Source organism: Labrus bergylta, chromosome 8 (assembly GCF_963930695.1).
Source record: "Labrus bergylta chromosome 8, fLabBer1.1, whole genome shotgun sequence".
In the NCBI taxonomy this organism is placed as follows: domain Eukaryota; kingdom Metazoa; phylum Chordata; class Actinopteri; order Labriformes; family Labridae; genus Labrus; species Labrus bergylta.
Genome location: NC_089202.1, coordinates 17173237 through 17196149, shown reverse-complemented (window position 1 = coordinate 17196149; position 22913 = coordinate 17173237). Strand labels below are relative to the sequence as shown.

At 40.9% G+C, this 22913-nt stretch overlaps 1 protein-coding gene across 7 annotated transcripts in view; it reads left to right on the top strand.

Annotated features, from left to right (window-relative positions):
• Nucleotides 1-8701: 8701 nt before the first annotated feature.
• The window catches only part of map7d1a (MAP7 domain containing 1a), a 39362-nt gene continuing 25150 nt past the window's right edge, over nucleotides 8702-22913 (top strand). For all 7 annotated transcript variants that reach the window (XM_020633530.3, XM_020633527.3, XM_065957946.1 and 4 more), the window contains exon 1: nucleotides 8702-9110. In XM_020633530.3, coding sequence (XP_020489186.2) covers nucleotides 9032-9110 — 79 coding nt within the window. In that variant the 5' untranslated portion in view covers nucleotides 8702-9031. The remainder of the gene's footprint in view (nucleotides 9111-22913) is intronic.

The window sequence follows — 22913 nt, the reverse complement described above, 5'->3', positions numbered from 1 at the left end:
GAGTTATATTGAATCATATGGTACCATACGGTATCGTATCGCACCATCTCATATCATATCGTTTCATATCACATTACATCATTTTATCCTATTGTAAAGTAATTTATCATGTCATATCGTATACCTCGTAAAACGAATTATTGGAACTCACATATTTTCTTTGTCATTTTCACTTTTTGTAATGTTTTTTTTCCCCCTGTGGTTAATCTTTGGCTTTTGAGTTTTAGTCACATTACCAGCTGACATTTGCATTGGCCATACTGATCAGTCGGTCATGATAAAGCTGAATGACTAGGTGGCTTCATAGTCTAGAGAGGATGAATTCTACAAAATTTGGTTATCCTCTCTTCTTCTGGCATCTCAATTAGCATAAATTAAAAAACAAAATTGTTCATGAAATTCTCTCAACACTGAATTGTTTGCCATAACTTGTGCCAAGAAGATAAATCGTGTTGTGTTCACCCAAACCAGCTGTTACACACCAATACAAAATGTCAGCATCAATTTGACAGATCGTCACAACACATGAGATATTACTAAAAAGTTTTTTCTCAGATCAAACACTCTAGTGATCCCTGACTTTTGCTGTTTTTACAAATTCTGCTTAAGATTTGAGTGAACTATCTTTACAATTATTGTGTCGATGTCCATGAAATGTTGGTAGGCATTCATGCCACTTCAAGGTCAATGGTGAGGACTTCGGTTATCTTAGATGTTTCATTCATTGTGAAGTTTGTTTAAGATTTTTAAAAGAAAAAAACCCTCTGCAAGTTTGATTAGCATAGCTGTATTGTTAGCATGCTGGCTTGATACAAAAAGGTGGTGAACTCTGTAAATATAATTCCTGCCAAACCTCAGCATGCTAGCATTGCACAGTGTGGATGTTAGCATGGCAATGTTAGCGTTTGGATGCTTTAAGCCTCTTTCCTCTTCTTTACAATTTGTTCTGTTTTGCTCTATTGTGTGCCTCTTTTTCATTGACATTCTGTCCTTAATTCTTTCTGTAAGTTACGCTGTAACCTTTTCTAAATTGAGCTCACTAACTTGCTCCAGAGGTAACGTTCATGGTGACCTAGCGGTTCTGCTGGTGCTCTCCTGATTGGTCAGTTTAACCTCACTGAAACTTTGCCTGTTGAAGGTTTTCCTCCCTACAAACAGAAGCAGAGGTCAAGACAAGGCCTTCCTACACTCTCATTCACTTTTTTTTTTCCCTACCTCTGCTATTTTCCTCCGTCTCTCTCTCCCTCTCTCCTCATTGTTAGTTGTCATGGAAATGAAACTATGGGGAGGGGGGACTTCTATTATTGAGGCAGTTGTGGGATTGGTAGTGGGCCGGGAGTTGGGTATAGTGAAATGGAGCGATTCATGCACTCATAAACAGAGAGTGCGGTGGAGCAGAAGGGAGGTGGAGGGGCTGTGGGGTCGAGGGAGAGAGACAGGGAAAAGGAGAATAGAGAGGGGCCCTGGGGGAGAGCGGAGCCAACTCCACGTGTTTTGGCCCCGCTTCTAACTGATAGCACGTTTTAGACCATTACGTCATGGTCTGCCAGGCTCTGTGCTGTTTGAGACATACTGCTGTGGAATCACATTCCTCATGGAAGACGACGTAATGAGCCCGGGGTAATGCCACCTGTTGTCGGAGAGGACGGACAGGCTGTTCAAGGAAGATCAGAGCACAAGGCGTTTATGAGCGGTGGTGGGCTGTGTTATTGGATACCATATGGGGAACAGTTTCAATGATTTAACTTAGCTTAAGAAATAGCAATAGTTCTCATTTTTATAGATTTAATGCTTAGAATTCTGCTGTAATTTTTTCAAAGGAGAACTCCACATTTTTCAAACACGAAGGTCATTGAGTCCGAGAACCAAGAAGCTCATCAAACTAGTACTACAATGTTTCTTTTTTTTTCTTTGGTGGAGGCTCTTGAAAATATGGTACACAACCCTGATGATTTCATCAGGTTTATAACTGCATTATGGAGCACGACCATACACAAAAAAGTGGTCTGGACCTTTTTATTTCAAAGTGAAGTCAATATGGAAGTGCATTAAACTGCATTGCGCTGACTTTTTGGGGGGCTTATATGACTTTATTTGGATAGGAAAGTGGTGTAGGACATCGAGGAGAGGGAGTGGGGAATGACATGCAGGAGAGGAGCTGGAGTTCGGTCTTGAACCCAGGCTGCGTGCTTGGAGGGCTATTGCCTCTGTACATGTCTGTGACCAAGTGGCAACCTCCAGGAAAAATGAAGCCAATGTGGAAGTGCAAAAACTGCAGTTCCCCAAGTGTGCACTTGAGGCTGGCTGCAAAAGCTCCAGTAGTCAAATAAGCAAACATTCAAAAAAATACCTGTTTTACAGCAGAAACAAACACATTCAATAAACAAAATTGTGGTGAATAGCTCATTTCTTTGTCGGCAACACTGTGCAGGGGGGGGATTTAAAAGAGATGACTAATCTGTTTTGGTTATATTAAGAGCAAAAGTTATTCATCATGTCTGGCTGTTTGCCAAGAGACACAGTCTGCCTCAACTTTAGCTCTTTGCTTGTTACTTGGTTGACCTAAAGTTAGGTAGGTTCCAGTATGGCAACCGCTATCAAGGGGATAAAACAACACTTCAGAAACCAATGAGTAACATGACTGAGACTACGTCCATGTTTAGGTGCATCCTAACTGTTAGGCAATCAGCTCCCTGTAAACAGTCTTATTTTTTTGTCTCATTTGCTTGTCTACTTCAATGCAGAATGATACATTTGATTAACAAATCGCAACCACAGCAACCTGTCAGCCCAAAAAGAGGGGTAAAGCAATGTTCATCCAAAACCACATCTAGGTCTGGTTCCAAACGATTCTCAAAATGTCATACTCAAGGTTTTAAAAACGTTTGCAGACAGGTCATGGTGGAATTGTCCATGTTACTGACCAATGTTTCTGTAGTAATCCTTTTATTATTGTTGCATCATGTGTTTAAAAAAAATCTAACAATTAGAGACAGAAATTGAATGAGACATCCAGCCAGCATACTAAGTACTAGCCAGCTGGGCCATGAAGACCTTTTTTTCATTTGAATTTAGCCCATAGCTCTGCGTTGTTACAATGTAGCCGCAGGTCTCAACATTCAGCATTTGTACTTGTACTGTAAAACATGCATATGAAAAGACTCTTGCAATACATCCAGACGTCCCAACTCAAGTCAAAAATCCCATGGCTACAATAAGCAGTAGACCAAATTCAGATGATTCATACCAAACAGGACTCTTTTTTCCCAGCACCCCAGAGAGACACACAAAGAAACAGGGAACTCTCCCACACTCTATCTCTCCCTATCGCTCCGTCTGCGCTTACACACACATTTTCCCAGTGTGACATGTGATGTAGTGTCTGATTAAATCACACTACAGCAAACAAAAGACAACAAGGTCGTAAATTATGTGAATCTGAATGCCTCCTACAGGTGCAGGGGACATTTGACCCTGCTTAGTCTGGACAGAGATGAGGAAACAAGAATGGGGATGAGTTCAGAAACCTGAAAACTAAACCTATTAAACTAAACTAAATTACTTCAATATTTGTGCAGAACTGTCTTTGCTAAATGTCTTAACTAGAATAGATTAAGACAATACCACCAAAGATATTTCCTCAGCAAATCCATCATCGTTAATTAGTGTCATATATCCACCCCTCCCTTATGCTACCCCACCCATGCTGCTGCTGCCATGTACCATTTACTTGAAGCAGAGCTAGTGTATTCAGTAGTCTATAACATCGGCTAGGTCTATACTCTCTGGGGACATTCTGAACATTCCTGCTATTGTTGTTTCATTACCAGGCCGAGGGTTACCCTTGCCATTCACTCTGGCTGACCTCAAGACTAACAGGCGGTGGGGACGGTGTTCCTTGGAAGAGACTGACAGGAGCCCTTTCTTTAGCAAAAGTGATGGCGCAAAAAAAAGTTTTGTTATGTGTCAAAACTGCTGATGTCAATGCAGTTTGGTTGCTTCTATAATGTACTTTTCTTATTGCATTTTTAGTCCTTAAAGGCAGAGTTGGTCATTCTGGAAAGCGAACGAGATTTGATAAGTAATTTCTCCTCAGGGCTCTGGCTAAACCAATCTCACTTTCCTTTGATGCCACTATGAGATGAACATTTGTGGTGTTGAGAAGGCAATCAACCACTTAATCGGTTTCCTAAATATGAATATGAATATTCGGTGCAGACATTCAAGACAGAACATCGGTGACCCTTTGTATTTTTAGCTTCCAACATTTGGCAGACGATCCAGTGAGACCTTTGATAACACAAAAGACTGGAGTAGACACAAAACTATCCAGCACCACAAGTTAAACACTGGGAGAGCAGCAACGGAAATCTTATGCAGAAAGTTCTTAGTTGGTGTTTATATGTAGATACACACAACCACTCGAGAAACCACAGGGAGAACCTCTCACAACCTCCAACGGTGAGATAATGAGTCAGCACAGAGCACTGGAGACTCAGGGTATATGAAAACTCCCCACACCTGGGCTTAATCAAAGCCAATCAGTGCCACACACACCTGATTGCAATGAATTGATTCTCTCACCACTCTCACTGAGCAGAAAGAGTGAGTGCCCTCACAATCTGGGCCCACATCGATCAAAATTCTGAGTTATGTTTCTTAAGGCTGTATGGTGTTGTAGGCTATTGAAGGGCTTTATCTATTTGAAAAACCAAGCTTCATAATGTTTTTTTTTCTGTGTTTTAACTTCCTCCTACGATCAGTTCCTGCTGAAGTATCAAATCCCTCAAAGGGGTTCAGAAGGAAGAGAGACACAGAAGTCTTCAGAATACTATCTATGCCAAGATAACTCCTCATCAGCAACTCTCTTTTCTTCTGCCCTATCAGTTGCTCTCTTGTGTCTCTTACTGGACCCTAAACTCTCCTTTCTTTTCTTTAGAGCTTTTCCCACCCTTCATTCCTATCGCTCCAGTTACTTCCCTTTCTTTTCTCTGTGTGAATTAACTGATGCAATCAAATCCTCAAAGAATGATTTTTGTCTACTGTTTTATTCACTGTGTTCTCGGGGTTTTTTTTGCCTTTTTTTAGGAGGCATGATGAGGTGCTGGCAGTTTAATGAGATGTGTGAGTGTGCTTGTATGGAGGTCTCTGTGTGTTAGGATGGGGAGTGCAGCTGCAGCCCCAACATCAAGTCCTTTCTTGAGCACTGAGGGATGGAGAGAGGTGGAGGGGTTCTTCCCCCCCCCCCACCCCCGCTTCCTGTGTGCAGTGAGTCAAAAACAAGTGGTTCACAAATGGAGATGACACGATCGCAGGTTTCTGCGCAATTTAGCCTAAATTCAAATTGAGAAATGGAGAGAGGGATGTGACAAAAAAAGAAAGAAAGATAAAGACGCTTTAGAAATGGCAGTTGCTCTCAACTGGGCATCCAGACACCATCTTCCCTTTCATGAAAAATCGTGACCCAATTTTCTCATAATTTTCAATCAATCAGATATATTTAAAGAAAAACTGTTTAGTTTGGACCTCAAATGGTAGAAAGCGTACTAGAACAACAAAACTGAATGAAACAAACTTGTTAAAAAAAGCGCTTCATATTCGTTTTGACAACAATTTTTCTTCCAGGAACACATTTGCGACCCACTGAAAACGGCCCCGCGACCCACTTTTGGGTCCCGACCCACCAGTTGAGAACGACTGCTTTAAGGCACTTATGTGTATCTCATTCAGTCACTTCTGTGTGCAGAATGCAACAATGACAGGTAACATTTCAGCACATCAAAAATGCAGCTAATGGAGGTCAACTCCATGCTTTTTTCTTTCATCTGCATCCACCTTATTTTGAACGTCTCATTAGCACAGCATGGTACAGTGATGTGAGATAAACGGACACACGCCTCCTGACTCTGAGGTATGCTTTCATCCTGACTGAGGCCTTTCATTTTCCTATCAGACTGCTGGCTCAAGCACCTGGACTACAGTCAATTTTGGAAGGCTGAATAGTAATTACTTATTGGCTACAATGTCAGTGCACAGTCACATTCAAGTCAAGGTTATCTCGTTCTTGGTAAAATATGGAAAAAGCTTCAGAGACTGATTTTGATGTAGATGTTGTATCCTTTTGTTAGATGTGGGTGACTTCTCAGACATATAATAAATAAACCATGTTGATACTCATATCTAAAGTTAAACATTGCTTAGTGCTGTGCTCATGATGTATTAATGTTGGGTCTTTGTAATATAATATAACATAGAGTAAGGTCTTTTACCTGCTTTTTTGTAAAGTGTCTTCAGATAACGTTTGGTACGAATTGGCGCTATACAAATAAAGATTGATTGATTAAAGATTATTGTTTCTTGTTTCTGGTCCATTTTTCTTTAAACTCATCTTGCAGTTTTGTCTTGTAGAAAGTAAATGTATCTATTGCACATCAATTTAAAGGTCGATGTATCTATTCATAAAAGGTATTATCTGATTTCTCAACAGAGCTTGATGCAAAATACTCAAAATAATAATCCCCCCCAGCGACCTTACATCTACAGGAGATGTAACATTGATTGGATTGAAAAAAAAAAACCCACATCTTTTGTGTGTGTGCACAGGTGTTGGTGTCTAAAGGAGGAGACACGTGCTGCCTGAAGAGCTTGGTATAGAGATGAGAATTGACTGAATGAAAGGAGTAGAGGGTTTCAATGTTGGCTAAAGAGACCACACAAAGGATCTAAGAACATGCATCTGCTACTGAAAGCAACTGAAAAGGGAGTCTGTGTGTGAATTTGGTTTACTTTTTCATAGTCCATAACAGGTCCTTAAACAATGAATTTGTTAAACTAATCAAGAATTTGTTTCATCTTTTCAAATATAAAGAGGAGCTATGAAATTGTTACTGAAATTTCCTGTTTGATTTGTTTAAATCTTTTTGACAATAAAACAGAATAAATTATGGCACAAGAGTTTAAACAGAGAATAACACCAACAATATGAGTATATCCAAAATATTTCAGTTTAACCTTTCTTTTTTCCCTTTATGCAGAGTTGTTTTGTGTTTCTTGAGCTGCTTTTGAACGATAAGATGGCAGATTATTAAAGGATTATTCTATTTCCTTTTGAAAATGATGCAGAATTGATGCATTGATGAGACATTGATATTAAAAAAAACATCCAATGCTCTCTTTTAATCTTTCTTAGACTTGAAAATAATTCCAACCTTTCTCTTATTGCTTCCTGTTTCAAAACATTGATTCTTATCTTTGATTCAATACCAGATATAGTTCTTAAATCTGCACACTGTTGGCTTCAGGGAGACTGGGATCTTTGACAAAACCACTGATGTGGCAGTGTGCATCACCAAGGACACTAAATAACATCAATATAACATGAAAAGTAGACTCTTAGACATGCATAGTGCACGCACCTCTCTAAACTTTCATGCTGCAGATCCTACCATCCACACATTCAACAGCACCCCCAACCCCCACTTCCCTCTATATCCCCCTTTTTCCAGTTGCAGTGACAGGTGGCTCTTGGGGGTTTGGGGTAACACAGTTCAACAGCTGCACAAAAGAGCCCCACTAGGTTCCTTTTGAGGGGGTGTCCACTCTCAAGCGTGCCGGTCAGCCCCTGGCCCAGCCCCCACCTTGGCAGATGCTACGAGACATCCACAGGTGGTGAATGAGTGGACACTCTCCAGTGCTTAAAGCATGTTACGTAACAAAGATTCCTCAGAGGTTTAAGGTTTTTGAGATTCTTTGTGCTGCATCTGGCTCTGACTTAACATAAAATATAAAAATACATGATGGTATTTTTAAAAAATTTTTTATCTAGGGTGGAGTAACTTGTTTAACGCATCTAACATCCATCTTCCAAAACAAAACCTGGCTGACAGGAATATCCAGTGTTCTTGTTACGCTTCAATTACATGCATGTACAACCTATTTGCTTCAACAAATTATTAACACTATACATTTCATTAAGTCTCAGTAGGTTTAATTTTAAAAGGCTGAAAAGATCCTCATCTTAGTGCCCCCAAATTTGTTGTTTTCTGATTTCATGCACAAGTCAGCGTAGAAGAAAAAAGTGTTCTGACAACCTCTCCTATTCCATTTCATAGTGTTTTTTTTCCTGCAAATGTAGTGGTGATTAAAATAAATTTATATTATTACACGTTGGAAATCAGTGTATTTGTTATTTTGCCAATGAAGAGCTGTGAATACAATAGCCTACTTAAAATACTAATGATCTTAATTCTTAGTACTGCATTAAAATCTAATGTTAAAAATGACTTTTCACAACCAGCAAATGACCAAATAAAAGAGGACAAACATTATGCCTACTGCTACTGTGGTCAAAGGTTTTTAAGGAAAAGGTTTAATTGAATGTGAACTGTGAACTGGCTAGTTGTTCGAGCATTGTAGTTCTGTGGGCGGATGCGCCAATGAAAAGAGAGGGGGACAAATACTTTACTCCGATGAAGAAATTCGTTTCAAGCGAAAATTATTCCCTCAAATATACAACAGTAGTTGAGTTGCGGCGCTTAGATTCTGCGTTTTTATTTATTTTATTTATTTTTATTTAATGACTTTTTATTTCTAGCGGTTAACGAACAATGCTGTGGTTAGTAACAGTACCCCCCCTTTGGCTAATGGTACAGTCCGATCCTGAGGCCAGTCAGGGACTCAGCCGCACAAGCGAAGCATCAGCTGTGGTGTGCCGGAGAGTGAGAAAGTTCTCTCACTCCTCTGCTGCTTGCTGTCTCCCACATTCCCTCAGACACCTTTCTATTTAACTTATCTCGGGAGCCACCAGTGCCCCTGCTAATAGGCGTTAACAGGTACTGGCAGTGTTTTTTATTTTTTTTATTTCAACCTTTTACGTTTTTTTTTTTCTTTTTGGGGACGCAAGGTTTCCAGCCCCGGCTCGTTCAGGACTTCGGGTGCTATCCTGCTGGAGTGACTCGACCAAGTTTCTCCCCCACCTCTATTCTTGCCTGAGGAATGAGAGGAGTGCCGGAGAGGAAGAGCCGAAACTCGCATGTTTGAAATGAACAAAAGAACAGAAAGCGAGGGTATTGCCGCCGAAATGGAGGATAATATTCTACCGGGAGCAACATGTAAGTGTTTATTGACGCTATAGTGCACTCTACCTGGAAGCTGTCTCGTGTAGCCTAAAGGAAAATACCGACGGGTGCTTTGTCATCTACGTCCTCTACGTAACTAAAATGATTAAAAACGTCTCGTCTGTGTTAACTTTATAGTTGCACGACAGGTTCATTTAGGTGTCTGAAAAGCCTTGGTGCAATTAAGGTGAAGCAGTAGGCTACAGTGCGGTGTGGAATAAAAATGACTGATGCATTATGCGTTGCGGAAACAGACAGACAATCCACAAATCACAAAAGCTAATGCAATGTTGTTGTTGTTGTTGTTGTTGTTGTCCTCAAGCTTAACACCTAAACCTCAAGCCAGAATGTAATCTGGTGACAGTGAAATATGATTTAACAATCTCAAATCCTTTTTGATGATGAAAACTAAAAACTGCTCTGATCATCAGCTGCATCCTATTGCTGATGTCCCTGGAAAAAGACACAACGTCTTTGCTCTTGCACAGAGTTTAGTCAACAGGGTTATGATAACACAATTTGCGCTAGATGAGGTAATCTGACTAGTCCCATCCCATCCCATCCCATCCCCCTCCGTATGTTATGTTTAGCTCACTACTAACGTGATGCAGACCCATAGGAGGCGGTCTGGCATCCTTTCATATCTCCTCTTTGCTGCTTGCCTTCCCACAGGATGTGTTTTTCCTAATGCAGTGGATGTAGATTTTGTATGCACAGATGCTGTCAAGCTCTTGTTTTTTTTTTTGCCTCTGGTGCAGAGATGCATGTCACAAAACGCCTTGCATGAAGTGAATGTTGAAGAGAGACTCAGTAAAGTGCAGGATAAGGGGTTCAATTCAAACTCGTGGACAAATCTGGCTCACTTTCTGCGTCAGATGTTCAATTGTAAATACTGTGATGGCGTGATCATGCAGTGCCAGGCCGGTGTCACGTCTACTCACTGAGCTTTAACAATGTCTCAGTTTTACATGTTGGAAACTTGGCCCGATGTGAAGTTTCAGGACACCCGGCTGTGGTCCGAGTTCGTGCACAAGAACGATGCACTGACATGTTGCCTCATTCTGGAAATAGAATGGGACACACACAATGTGACCTCCTCCTTGTGACAACAAAAAGAACTTCCTTCCTGCCAATAGGGGGCTTTGTGCGGGGAAGTCAGCTTGTTTTTGGCTCTGTCTGCATCAAGCAGGAGGAGAGGCATGCTCCACCCTGACCGTGAGAGTCTTGACCAGTAGACAGAATAGTCTTGAACATAGTGTGTATATAATCATAACGATAGGAGGGCCGGGCAGCGTACATGTTGTGACTCACAGCAGAGGTGGGCTCTTGATTCCTGCGATGTCAGCCAAACTACTTTGCTTCTCATTCTCACTGGAAAAGCAGTTGTTTAAAGTTGTTTTTCCAGCTGTTTCTGATAGGTCAAAGTGCAACTGGTCATCTGAGTTCCAACACTGATTGTGCATTATTCAAGCTCGGAGTGCAATGTGCTCAAAGTCGCCTTAGAGAAATATTTTGACCTTTTATGATTACCCTGTCCTGAAGGGAAAGTGAATGTCCACAACTAAGAATCTTAAAAAAGAAAGACATGTTTTCTTTCCTTTGTATTTTGCTAAATCCTTTTGCCAAACACACCTTGAAGCAGTTGGGAAATCGGAAAAGTCTTCTTCTTTTGTTGAAACAGAGGCATAAAGAAAACTCACTTGATCTGTCTTGCTTGAAAACTAGTCCTTAAACCGGCACTGTTGAAAGCCTATAGCCCAGGCCAGCATTGTGAAAATCTGCTGTCAGGACTTCTTGAGTAGATCGTCTAATCCCTCTTTTCTTTATGCAGTTTTCTTTTTTCAGTGCTCTCCGTTCTGCAGATCTTTGACAGTCAGCTCTGTTTGGTCGTCCTCTTTAATCTCCGTACCTGAACAGCTAATCTGTGACCAGCTGAGATGAATAGAAACTTGGATTTGCCTTTTATGGGATATTCACGGTCAACTTAGATGAAAGTGGCTACTCCATCTCAAAAAAATACTTTCTGGAGGCAACAGTTTATAAGATACTGAAATGTAATTTCAAACTTTTGTTTCAATCTGAAAAAAGAACGTTGCTTTACTACAGCCTTACAGAGGATGATGGACCTCAGCAGACTGTCGTGGAGAGAGAGACTGTGTTGTCCTTGTCTTATCGTGTTAAATAGGAGAACTCAGCAGTCTTTGCTGTCAAGCCTGTGCAGTAGTGAACAGGATCAGTCAGCTACACATCTTCAGCTGCAGGAGTTGTTATGTAATCAGGGGAATACGTGCAACCGTGTCCCATTTTTTTAAATTTTTTTTTTGGCAAGAGAGCTGCTTTGGTGTCTTTGTAAATTAGCAGCGGGCAGGGTCCCAATGGGCCTCCCAAGATTCGCTGCCTAATAAAGGAGCCAGATAACAATGGGATGGCTCCATTGTTTTTTTGCTCAGGAAAAAACAGAGAGCACTGCAGTAGTAGTGTGTGTGTAATAATGAGGGGTTTTTGTGTTAATCAACAGGTAAAGCACATGGTAAAAAAATGTTTGTGTCACCAAATCTTCTTCCATGTAGAAAGAAAACAAGCTATGATGTAGTATGTGATAATATAAGAGTTATTTACTTCTGGATATTTTTGATTGTGCAGTAATGTTGGGCTTAACTGAAACTATAAATTAGATATTAACCTTACTATAGAGGTCAATTAGCAGACTTAGTTGTGCCATTATTTCTGAAAACTTGAATATTTAAAGTCTAGTGTTTGAAATACCCTAATCCCAATTATGCCCCTATACCCTACTGATAATGTTTCATAACCTAGTGGCCCTTATTAGTACTCGTTGCAACTGCAGTCAAAACAGTGTTGCCACCTTTAACAGATCCAGGCTCAGTTTAAGCAAGCTAGCAAGGCAGTGACAACGCAGACACTTCCTACCTTCCTCCCACATGGCCCAAATTGTCCCCAACAAACAAAACACAACTATTCCTGGCGCCAACATTACAGATGGAACATAACAGCAGAGAGAGCAGAAGAGGAAATAGAAAGACAACGGGTAAAGTCTGAAGAGAGACCTTAGAAAGAGGATGGGGGAAGTAGAGCCATCGGTTGGGTGCTCTAATCGAGGCTAGCACTCACCCCCGCAGAATCAGTCTGAATTAAAAAATGTTTAATATATCCAAAGCATAAAAAAGTGCCATGGCATTCAGACTATTCTTGCGATTTGCGATTTTATGGTGCACACGAAAGGAACCAACCAATGTGTTGGCTTCTTACTTCCTAATCCATTCAATACACTGTATGTGGATGCAATCGCAATTTGCTTTATCAATCAAATGGCTTTTTGCAGGTATGCATGGCTAAAATGATTAACTGAGACTGATACTTAACCATACTCTTTCAAAAAGATAGCACTTTTCTTTCAGTGTATGGATTAATTGATTACTCCTGTAAAGCCACTTCAGGTGGTTTTGTTGGTTTAAATAACTGGGAGGGGAGGGGGGGGGGGGGCTTCCCAGTTTCTGTATGTTCACCAGAGTTCAAAGCCCCCTTCAGCACATTATTTGAGCCTGTGAAGTCTGGAGAGAAAGGGAGAAGAACAGAAACATCTGAGTCACAAAGAGCTGCCTGAAGTCCTGCCAGTACTGTGGCGTTGAGGTCTGCTTTTGAATCTGCAGTGCAGTTTTTTTTAGAGTGACATTATTTTAAGTGGTTTTGGCTTCTATGAGCGACAGAGCATTGGATTTAAAATGCAACAGCGACAGGGGTTACAGATTTAAGGGTGTTCACGGTGTACTGGTTTGAGCAGTGCTGTATCACTTTTTTAATTTTAGCCACAGCCTCTGCGTTTTGAAAAGCTCACCATGATGTGATTGGGCTTCATTCCCTACACTCTTCATCCAGTTTGGATTGCAGCAGCAGTTATATAGAGAGGTGCAATACAAAGCTCGTTGTTCAATTTACAAATCAACAGTCCTGTGACTGAAACAGCTATTTTTTTACTCTGCGTGCTTCAGTGAATGCTGCACAAAGTCAAGGGAGGATTGAACATTATTTCTTCTCAAATTTATATTATTTTGCTTTGTTTTGCACTTTTTTATCATCTGTTTTGCTGCTTCATTTCATCAACAAATCCACTGTCTTGATTTTTGTCTGTCTTTTAGTATCAAAACTGGCTTCACACGATTTAAATCACCTCTCAAACAAACTTGAACTTAATTATGTTGGCTTTGACTATTGACATTTAGGCCCCGAACGTTTGCATTTGAATCTATGTAAAACGTGACCCATTGAATTTAAATTTACAGATTATATTGAACTAGTTATTTCAGAACTATGAATGACTGATATGTTTAAATCTGCATAAAAAATACCATTGCAGATCTCCAACTGACTCCCTGAGAGTAACAGAACCCCAATTTAAGATGCATTGGATTGCAGAGTAAAAAGTTCTGTCACTGTCCTAACAGTTGAGGTGTGAAATTAATCTCTATAATCACATTATTCCTCGTGCAATAATGAGCGATTACTACTCACTTAAAGGAGCTTCAATAATATATTTGCAAGCCTTTGTATGTAGTACAAGAATCAGAAAATGAAAAGGAACCTGTTTGTGTCAGGTAGTCCTGTTCTATTATGTTCTTAAATCAAACAAAACAGAGGGGACAAAAGTCAATACAGAGACAAAAAAGGTGCTAAAACATGATGAAAAGGCCTTCTCCTGATCTACACTCCCCACATAGAGGAGGCATCACGTCAGTGCTAGTCCTCTCTGTAACACCCGGATGGTGTAAATCACACCGGCCAGACACTGGCTTCTCATGAGGGAATTCAGAGATAGATCTCTAACCCAGCACTCTGGAAAAAAGCAAATCATGTTGAAAGCCTTCCCATTAGCCAGCACTCAAACTGTACAAAGTCTCAGCCTCTGTCAGAGTTAGACCTGCAGGTAACTGCCCGCGGAAAGCGGTCAATACATGTATCACGCACAATTCATGTTTGTTTTGAGAGCCTGGACAACAGAGATAACCTAATTTCTCCAGGAAAAAAAACTTGATGTTTAGTCTGAAAACATGGATTTAGGCAGGATTAAAGGTGAATTTATACCATTGAACCACCTCCAACAAGAAAGGATCAAAAACCTAACAAAGACTGTTTTGTAGTCTCACCTACAAACTACTCTAATGCTGATATAGTACGAACAATTGATACAAGCTCATTCTTTACCTTGGACATTTTGCACAGTTATGTTGACCACAGTACTTCCCTTACCCCCAATAGCTCAATTCATGGTCTTATAGTCACACTGAAAACAAATAGGGGCTACTGTTTTGGTAAATTAGCCTCTACAACAGATCAAATACACAGTTACTCTATAGATTAATCCAAGAATCTGTCTGGCTTGTAAAAAATATGTTTGAAGAATGACTTTAATGATCTATAACCTGTCTTCACCCCCTCAGCTCCTTTAGTCTCTTCCTCATAACAGGAATCTTTGATATCAAATACAGTTGATCATTCAGAGAGCTAGGGCTTGTCATGGACCACCTGTGATGACTTTGAGCTTAAGATGTAAGAAGAGATAGCACAGTTTAAAGTTTGTGGTGATTATACCAAGTATTTGATGTGTGTGTGTTTGTGTGTCCGTGTGCCTGCGTGTAACAACCCAGGTCAAAATGACTGATGGCGATAAAAGGAATAGGGTGATATTTGGGGAAATTCCTGTTTCTTTACATATATGTGTGATGTATGTTTTGTTTTCTGTAGCTGTGCCTTTATTGTTGTTGTCATTTGTGTGTAATGTTGCAATGTCTGTTAGTCTGTCCTTACTGTGCTGTTCTTTCTGTTTTTTAACAAATGTACAGTGTCTTTGAGTTTTGAAACGCACTTATAAATAAAATGTATTATTATTATTATTATTATTATTATTATTATTATTATAATTATATATGATAAATAACGTATTACTAAGCATCATTGGTTGGCGGACAGAGTTTGTGACCTTTTGACGGAGCCAAGGTAGATGTTAAGATCTGTTTCCAGTCGGTGTGAAAAGCCAATATTCTGACTTCCCCTCTTAATCTTAGCAAACCTTTGGGTGAAGATGTTTCTTACATTGCTTGTATTTCATGTATCTTAGCTACTTTCCTTATACAAATATAAGCCGATTGATAACAAGAAAACATTTATAGCCCATAAGTTGACTGCATCATAGAATTATTGAAGCAGAAAGACTGCAGTTTTTTTTTTTCAAATTGGACAAAGGAACTTTCTGTTCATTTCTGTTCATATGCTTGACAGCTGCACCAGCTGTGCAGTAAGAAAGTGATGCCAAAGAAACATGCAGTTTTTACCAATACCCCCTCCCTAAAGCACCAGAAGCCTAAACATGTGTACACATGTGGCATGTTGAAGGCATCTGCTCGTCTTTGACCCTTTTCTGTCTTTCAGTCTTTACTGTGACATACAGCGAGAAGGTCGATACCGCTGTGTGTAAGGCCTACATTTATAGTCGGTCAGCTGTACTGTAGTTCTCCTTGAGACACGAGAGGAAGGACAAAGGGAGGGAAGTCTTGATGTGGAAAGAGTCGCTCGTTCCAAACACCTCCACCAAAGTCTGGATATATCCCAGACGTGGACGCTCGGTGCTCTCCTGTCGTCTGACTGATCCAGTCACCAGACCTATCGGCTAATATTAGACCAGGCCCTGTTCAGCTAAAGGGCACGCTTCCTTCACTGTAAACACATGTTGGACTCCATATTCATTGGCAGGTGCACCACATTCCATCTGCAGCCATTGTCTGACCTATTTTTATTTTAGTGTTATTTTGGTTGTTATGCCTGCTTTTTTTTTGGAAATGTTGAAATCACTGCAGTTTTTTACATTGATGGATTTGGACTTGATCCCTGAAGGAGAAGGAGTCACCTGTTATCATAAAACCAATGATTGGACCCTGACGCAAGCTGAAAACGTTGTGTTTTTTTGAAAGACAGACTTGCTGTTAATGATAACTGTTAGGTGTAATTGTATGTTAAAAAAGAAGCACAAGATTACTGCCTCCGCTTTATTTTGCCTTAGGTGATGTTTACAAAAACAGCCATTTGGAAAGAAATGACAAACAGCTCTGAGCGCTACACCCCAGACAAGGACACACACAGTCACAGCTCTTCCCAAATGTCAACAAGGCCGTCCTGATGAAAAATGTCAATAGTTATATGACCTGAATCTACTCATTAATCACAAACATACTTCAAGAGCAAAGAACGATCACTGGAGACTCTCTACTCCATCTACAGATAGTAAACTCTTAAAGGGGATTACAGATATCTGAAGTCTTTGTCGTTGATAAATGTTGTGATGTTGCATTTCAAATCAGTCACACCCAAGTTTTTCGAGCGCTTAACTTTATTACCTCAGACCACTGAAGCCCATTGCATCTATTTCTAATCTAGAATGAATATTTCTGTGTAATGCTGCTTTTATGCACTCCTCTAATGGGCCCATTTCACAAGCTGAGAAGTATAGTTCTCCTGATTCGCAGACTTTCTAAGAGCAATTTTTACATTTTATTGCTTAGAACTCTTAAAGTTGACTGGGATATTTGACTCTTTGTAACTTGACAAGTCAGATACCAAAATAGTCAGTCTTTCCCAGGTGTTGCTCTCATACGAGTGAGCCTAAGCCTTACATTTTCACACTTATTAATGTAGGCTACAATTCCCATTACTCATCGCCATGTTTCCGTCTTCGTTTCATTCTGTGGCTAGTCGTGAGAATCGTTTTTAGAAAGCCTGATAATGTTGCTGTTTGCACTTTAAAGCATCTTTCCTCTTGTCAGTAGGATTTTTTGGCCCATCTCTGGGGCATGCAAAGCAAACGACTGACAAACTCTTCACAAACTGGTACAAATGGATTTAATCCTAGGGGCCCTGAAGACCCTGTTGACATCAGTAAGCGTTAGATCACGCTGTCACTTCTCAACCCCCAAAAGAGAGGGGGGGAGCTGGTTGCCAGGAGCGACTGGATGGTATGTGGATGTGCTTAAAGTTGTGAATGGCAGCTTGTGCATCCTCTGATGACACTGAAAAAGGCTCGAGTTTGGCGGTTCTTCACACTCTCACCGACCCCCTGGCTGGACGTTTGAGATCACTTATCCATTTCTGTTGGAGCAATAGAAGAGATTGTTCTCAGGCAGGCCAGGTGGTGGGATGAAAGCTACTTGAGTCACTGACAGAGACATCAGTTTAAAGGAGCAATATGTGACTCTTGAAAAACAGACCCGAGAATTACAAAGAAGTATGAAAATAACATCATTATTGGAAATCAGCAAACTTTTTATTTTAAACAAAGGTATCTGAACTTATTTTAACAATCATTGCATCTTCAGTTTCAATTTTTTTAATGTCATTGTTGAACTGAAAACTTTTAGTTTTCGACTGTTGATCAATTGTAAAAGCAATGTCACCTGGATCTCTTGGAAACTTGATTTGCCTTTTATTTTTAAAATCTTATATCTTTCATTGTAAACATATTAGATAATAATACTGTGGAACTCAAATGGTCATTTCAGCGCAGGTCAAAAGCATTCTGGTGGTGTTTATGTGCAGTGCTTATGAGCGGAATTAAATGCCATTTGTCTCAGTTGTTAGCACACGTAATGAAAACGTTCTCCAAACACATACACACACACACACATACACAGGGCCTAGTTTGGCATGGGGTCAGTGCTTGTTGTTTACACTACGCTTCCTGTGTGTCTGGGCCCCCTTTGCCCCTCTTACATCACCCCTATTCGGTGCAGGAGGGACACAACAGGGTGAAGGGGCGACGGGTTAGGGGTGTAAGCGATGAGGTAGTTCATTAGTCCCCTGGCCCATCACAAATGAGATGCAGATCCATTCTCTGTGTGTTTTCCGAGTTCCTGCTTTCTTTATTCGGGTGTTGCCGCCCTTTTCCTTTTCCACTCTTTTGAGTTCACACTTTGGGTCTGTTTCCTTGCTGCTTGTTTGCCTCAGTCTCATTTTTCAAGACACCATACTTCAACTCCAACCTGTTTAACAAATATTTCTTCTTAGGATTTGGGGATTTGCGTCTTTTCTCCGTCGTTGAATTATATATCTGAAGTCATTCCTGTTGGAATGCGGAGAGTGCAGCCTCTCCTCTTCTTATCTGTTCGGCTGGAGACAGAGAAGGTTGTGTTTGGGCTCATTAATAATCCATGCTTTGCCCTATATATTTACTCTGCACAGTGTCTGGGAGTGAGACTCTAGCAGAGCGCTGGATGTTGCATTGAAAAGGAGCATCAGTTATAAGTTGTAATCATTATGACTTGACGCTGTCATATAACTGAGGTCATTTTAAAACTTAACATGACTTATTTGTATCAGGTTAGCTCTGGGAATGTCTGCTTGTTTGCATATCAAGTAGCTTCACGTTGCTCTTTCTGTTTACAGCTCTAGTCAACCGAAAGGATCCCTCCCTAAGCTGTTAGTGAGCAAACACTGTCATAAGAATGTGCTGTCATAGTTTGCTGATTCTGTCATACACTGAGTCATGTGTTTTGCTGTGCTGTTGAGGACACCAGCTTAACTTGATTCACGAAACCCATGCTAAGTAGGTAAACATGAAGAGAAATAGCAGAAAGTCGCCTTTACCTCTATAGACAAGACATTGAAAACCTCATTTTTTTTGGAAGAGTTACATTTGAAAAGCTCTTGTGCCTCCAAGATTTGGGGGTGACTCTGAAAGTCAGTCTTATTATGTGGAAGTGAAGTTGCACTACATGAAGATGCCCTGTGTGTGAGTTTTTAAACTGTGCTAACAAATGAATATGCTGTGGAAATGGATTTCTGCTAAAACACAATTTTTGTGGCAGTTATTACCAGTTGTCCCAGTTTTAGCTTGGCTCCTTGCACACAATGTCATCAGCCAAATTGTAAAGTACTAAAGTCCTTTGTGATTGCACTTTGGGAGTGAATGCTTAATGAGCTTTGCAGAGCCTGTGCTACATTTCCCCAAACCAACACTTGGAGTTGCACATATTTGATCCATCCGAACACGCCTTGGACTGGAAAGTGGCACACAGTCTGTGCTAATTACCTGCTGATTCCCAACCTGCCGCTCGACTATCACACTGTGCTCATCATGCATGCATGCATGCATGCATATACCCACCTCTGCAGGGGCTCCTGTACCATTTCTGCTGACTTTAACAGTAGCTTCTTCTTCCATTGTAGCACTTTTTTTTGCATGTTAATAGTGGGTTCAGCTTTGTGCTTAAGGCTTTGTTTGACACCAGCAGCTAGAGAGGCCCCCAAGGGAGGCATGATGAGGCTAACGGAGCTGTGGTGCAAGGTGACTGTGTGATGTTCAACCAGTGAACAGGCACAGCATGCCGCAGATTCCTGAACCTCCTCTGACCCACTTTGAAAGGTCTCATCCTGTAGCTGTTGAATACCCATTTGATAGTCAGTGGGAGGGGAAAGAAACAAAGCTACTGTGCCATGACATCATCACTTTTATGTGCTCTTAATGTTGATGTACTTCTAAATAAAACCTCCAAATTAATGTAAAGTAAGAGATAAGACGATAGTGACAGTAAACTAAGAACTTAAACACCTCCAATATTTGTCCAAAAAAACAGGAATACTGTACATTATTTCAACTATTGTAAAAAGGCATTTGTTTATAGTATTATGCTGATTAAAAAATTCCCTGTCATTCCTGTAATGAAATGTGCTTTATAAATAAACTTCTATTCTATTCTACTGGTTGTGCAGACTGCACCTTCAACATGACTGGGATAGGCCTGTTATCAAGCTCTGGAAATGCTGACCACATGTTTGTCCTAGGCTTTTCCCCCCTTGGCTCACAATGGCAAGCGCCTCCAACAAAGTGTTTTTTCGTGTTCAGACTTGATGGAGACTGGAGCATCTCGGAAGACGTTGGTGTGCATTGTTTTATAACCATAAATAATGTAAGTGATGTCCCAAGAGGGTGGTCTAAAGGCTTATCGCTGGTGTCGTCCCCTGGGTGCAGCGCCTCTGGGAATCTGGAGTGTGAATATTGTAAAGAGGCTGTTATTCTCAAAGGGTACTTGTTCTCCTCTGATAGACTCACTGCTGCAAAAAAAATATTATCGAAAGAGGCTGATTTTCTTGTTTCAAATACTCTGGAATGATTTCACAAGTAAATAGTGCTCACAAGAAAACTCAATTACAAAATTACCTCTGTAATTAAATTAGCTTGGCTCAAGCCGTGTTTGTTTTTGTTGATGACAACAGCCCGGACACAGAGTCCATGGCTGAACAGACGGTGTCATTGCATTCAGTACATCTGTGTCAATATTACCTAAACAGTTTCATCAAAGGCCTGCATGAATGTTGCTGATTTTGTTTGCAGTTACGGGTCACTGGGCAAAGTTTCCCAATTACTCTTGTACCCATCTCAATGTCAGCTCGGGACAAACATCCCAGAATCAAAGTCATCAACTATTCAGTGCAAGCTTTTCAGCATTCAGAGTTTCCATAGCAACATGCATAATTTCTAAGGAAAATAAGGTTCCCTGCAGAAAACATTTTCACATATCTATATGTTTTGGATTGCTTGCAGACAGAGATTCAACAGCACTGCCGCAATGAAGCTCTGACATGATATCACAAACGGCATCAACATATATCTGTCCCAGAGTGTGTGTGTGTGTGTGTGTGTGTGATTTTATACAGCATTAAGGGTTGCAGAATCAAACAAGGTGCAAGTGTGTAACAATTAGCCCAAGCATGTCAAACACAGATAATGTTTTTCTGTCCTGACACCTTCTAATGCCAGCTCAACAGCTGAACATCTTTGCACCAGTATCCTTTCTTTGCAACTTTTACAGTGACAGCTTGAACAGGCTTTGTAAAGGTGGCTGATGTTTTCTTGTCTGCTGTCTTCTTACTGCGTGATTGAAGCATTCAAATAGTTACCTGTTACCAATACTACTGGTAGATCATTTTTATACTGGCCAATGTTAAAAAATGTAACTTGCATATTCAGATTTTCCATTTCTTTTCAGTCATCTATCGTACACTCTGTTCCCCCGGTAGTCTGGTAGTGGAGACAGTCTGTGCAGAGTGCTGCATCAATCAGCGCTTGTTTCAGTCTCTTGCAGCACAGCGGCAGTCCTCTCCCTCAGCTCCCATCCCATTTTCCTCCTGAGAGCTTCAGGTTTCATCGGTATTCATTGTCTGTGCCATCAACATACCAGAGTGTGTTACATTCCCATTCTCCTCGTCACTGACGGTATAGATCACAGCGATTGTCCGACCGTCGCCCACAGTCCTGCCAGAAAGCCAGTTCTTTGTGATGCATGTTCTCAGGTGTATGGGTAACTTTCAAGGGATATGACACACAATACACCTGTCTGTCAAAGCTACACATACTACTACCACCTTTGAAAGAGCAGCTGTCAAGTCCACCCTGCGACATGTGTGAAAAAATGGTGTAAGATGATGTATTTATGGACTAAAGTTGTGTTATTCAGCACCTGAGCGGTCAGTCACAATGGAACACCTGTGGTTGTGTGTTTGCATCATTTGTTTGCAAATGTTTTGTCTGGATTTGGAAAATAATTGCAGGTCATGTATCTCATGAGGTTTTCTGTCTTCCCCCAAACAGAGGCATGGATACATTTAGAAGAGCAAGCAGCTTTACTTTAGTTCTTCATGTTTAAATGAAGCTGTTTGCAAGCCTTGGGTGCTGTGTTTTAAATAGTTTGCCTTCTTTCCGGTTGTAAACAATTTATTTTTGACTCTCTCATCACTGAGTACATTTCTGGCGCCAGCAGCACTTAGCTTTCCCCCCAACAAAGATGCATTTTGTCACTAAATTGGACTGAACCCATTCCAGTGTTCATCTTCTCCTTTCAGTTCATCTCAACAACATACCCTCCCTCCCTTCCCCTATCCTCTTGCTGTCATTGCAATGTTTTGGCTGCTGTCCCGTTGCCATGCAGAGACCACAACAATGGCCCCTCTCTGTCAGGGCGCATCACCGCTCGAGGAATGCTTATTTAATAGTGGCATGCTTCTGCAGGGGAAACACAATGTCTTGTCTCCCACATGAGCTCTTTCGTGGACTCGTACTGCTTTTGGGCTTAGTCTGACTCAGGGTCATCAGAGTCATGACATAGACACTCTGTGAATACATGAGCACAGACAAATCTTTGCCACAGGGCCTTATATCTCACTGACTGCGACTAAACATTCGTAGTTGTAGAAGTGAGAAGTTGACTTATTTATTTTCGCCGACAGCTATTTATGCAGATCTTTGTCCGGACTTTGCCTCTTAGAGATTTTTTATAATAGTAGTACAGTTGCAGCTATAATTAAGTCTCTTTAAATTTGCACAGCATTGGTCTCGCTGCTCATTGGTCCTTTACAACTGTTGAATAGCACAGCATTTCTCGAGTAAATCTTTAGTGCATTCACCATCCCAGTGTGACAGCCCCCCTACTGTCTGTGATGTTTTTAGCCAAAGTCTGAATAATTTACAGCATGTTGCCCCAGTGTTTACCTCCAGAGACTACGCAGAAGAGTCTGTTCTCCGACACGGTTCCAAAGGGAGCGTGGGGGTACAGTGCTGAGTGGACAAAGCCAAGTTCCCCCCTCCTCTCCTCCCGTGAGGGTCTTTGTTTGGCCGTCAAAGCCAGGCCTAACTAATGTTTGAGCAAGAGATTCAAGTTCAGCAGCCTGCCAAATGTGAGTCATGGTGCTGTGAGTGAAGCCGCTGTCCCAACAAACCGGCACAGATTTTTTCTTATC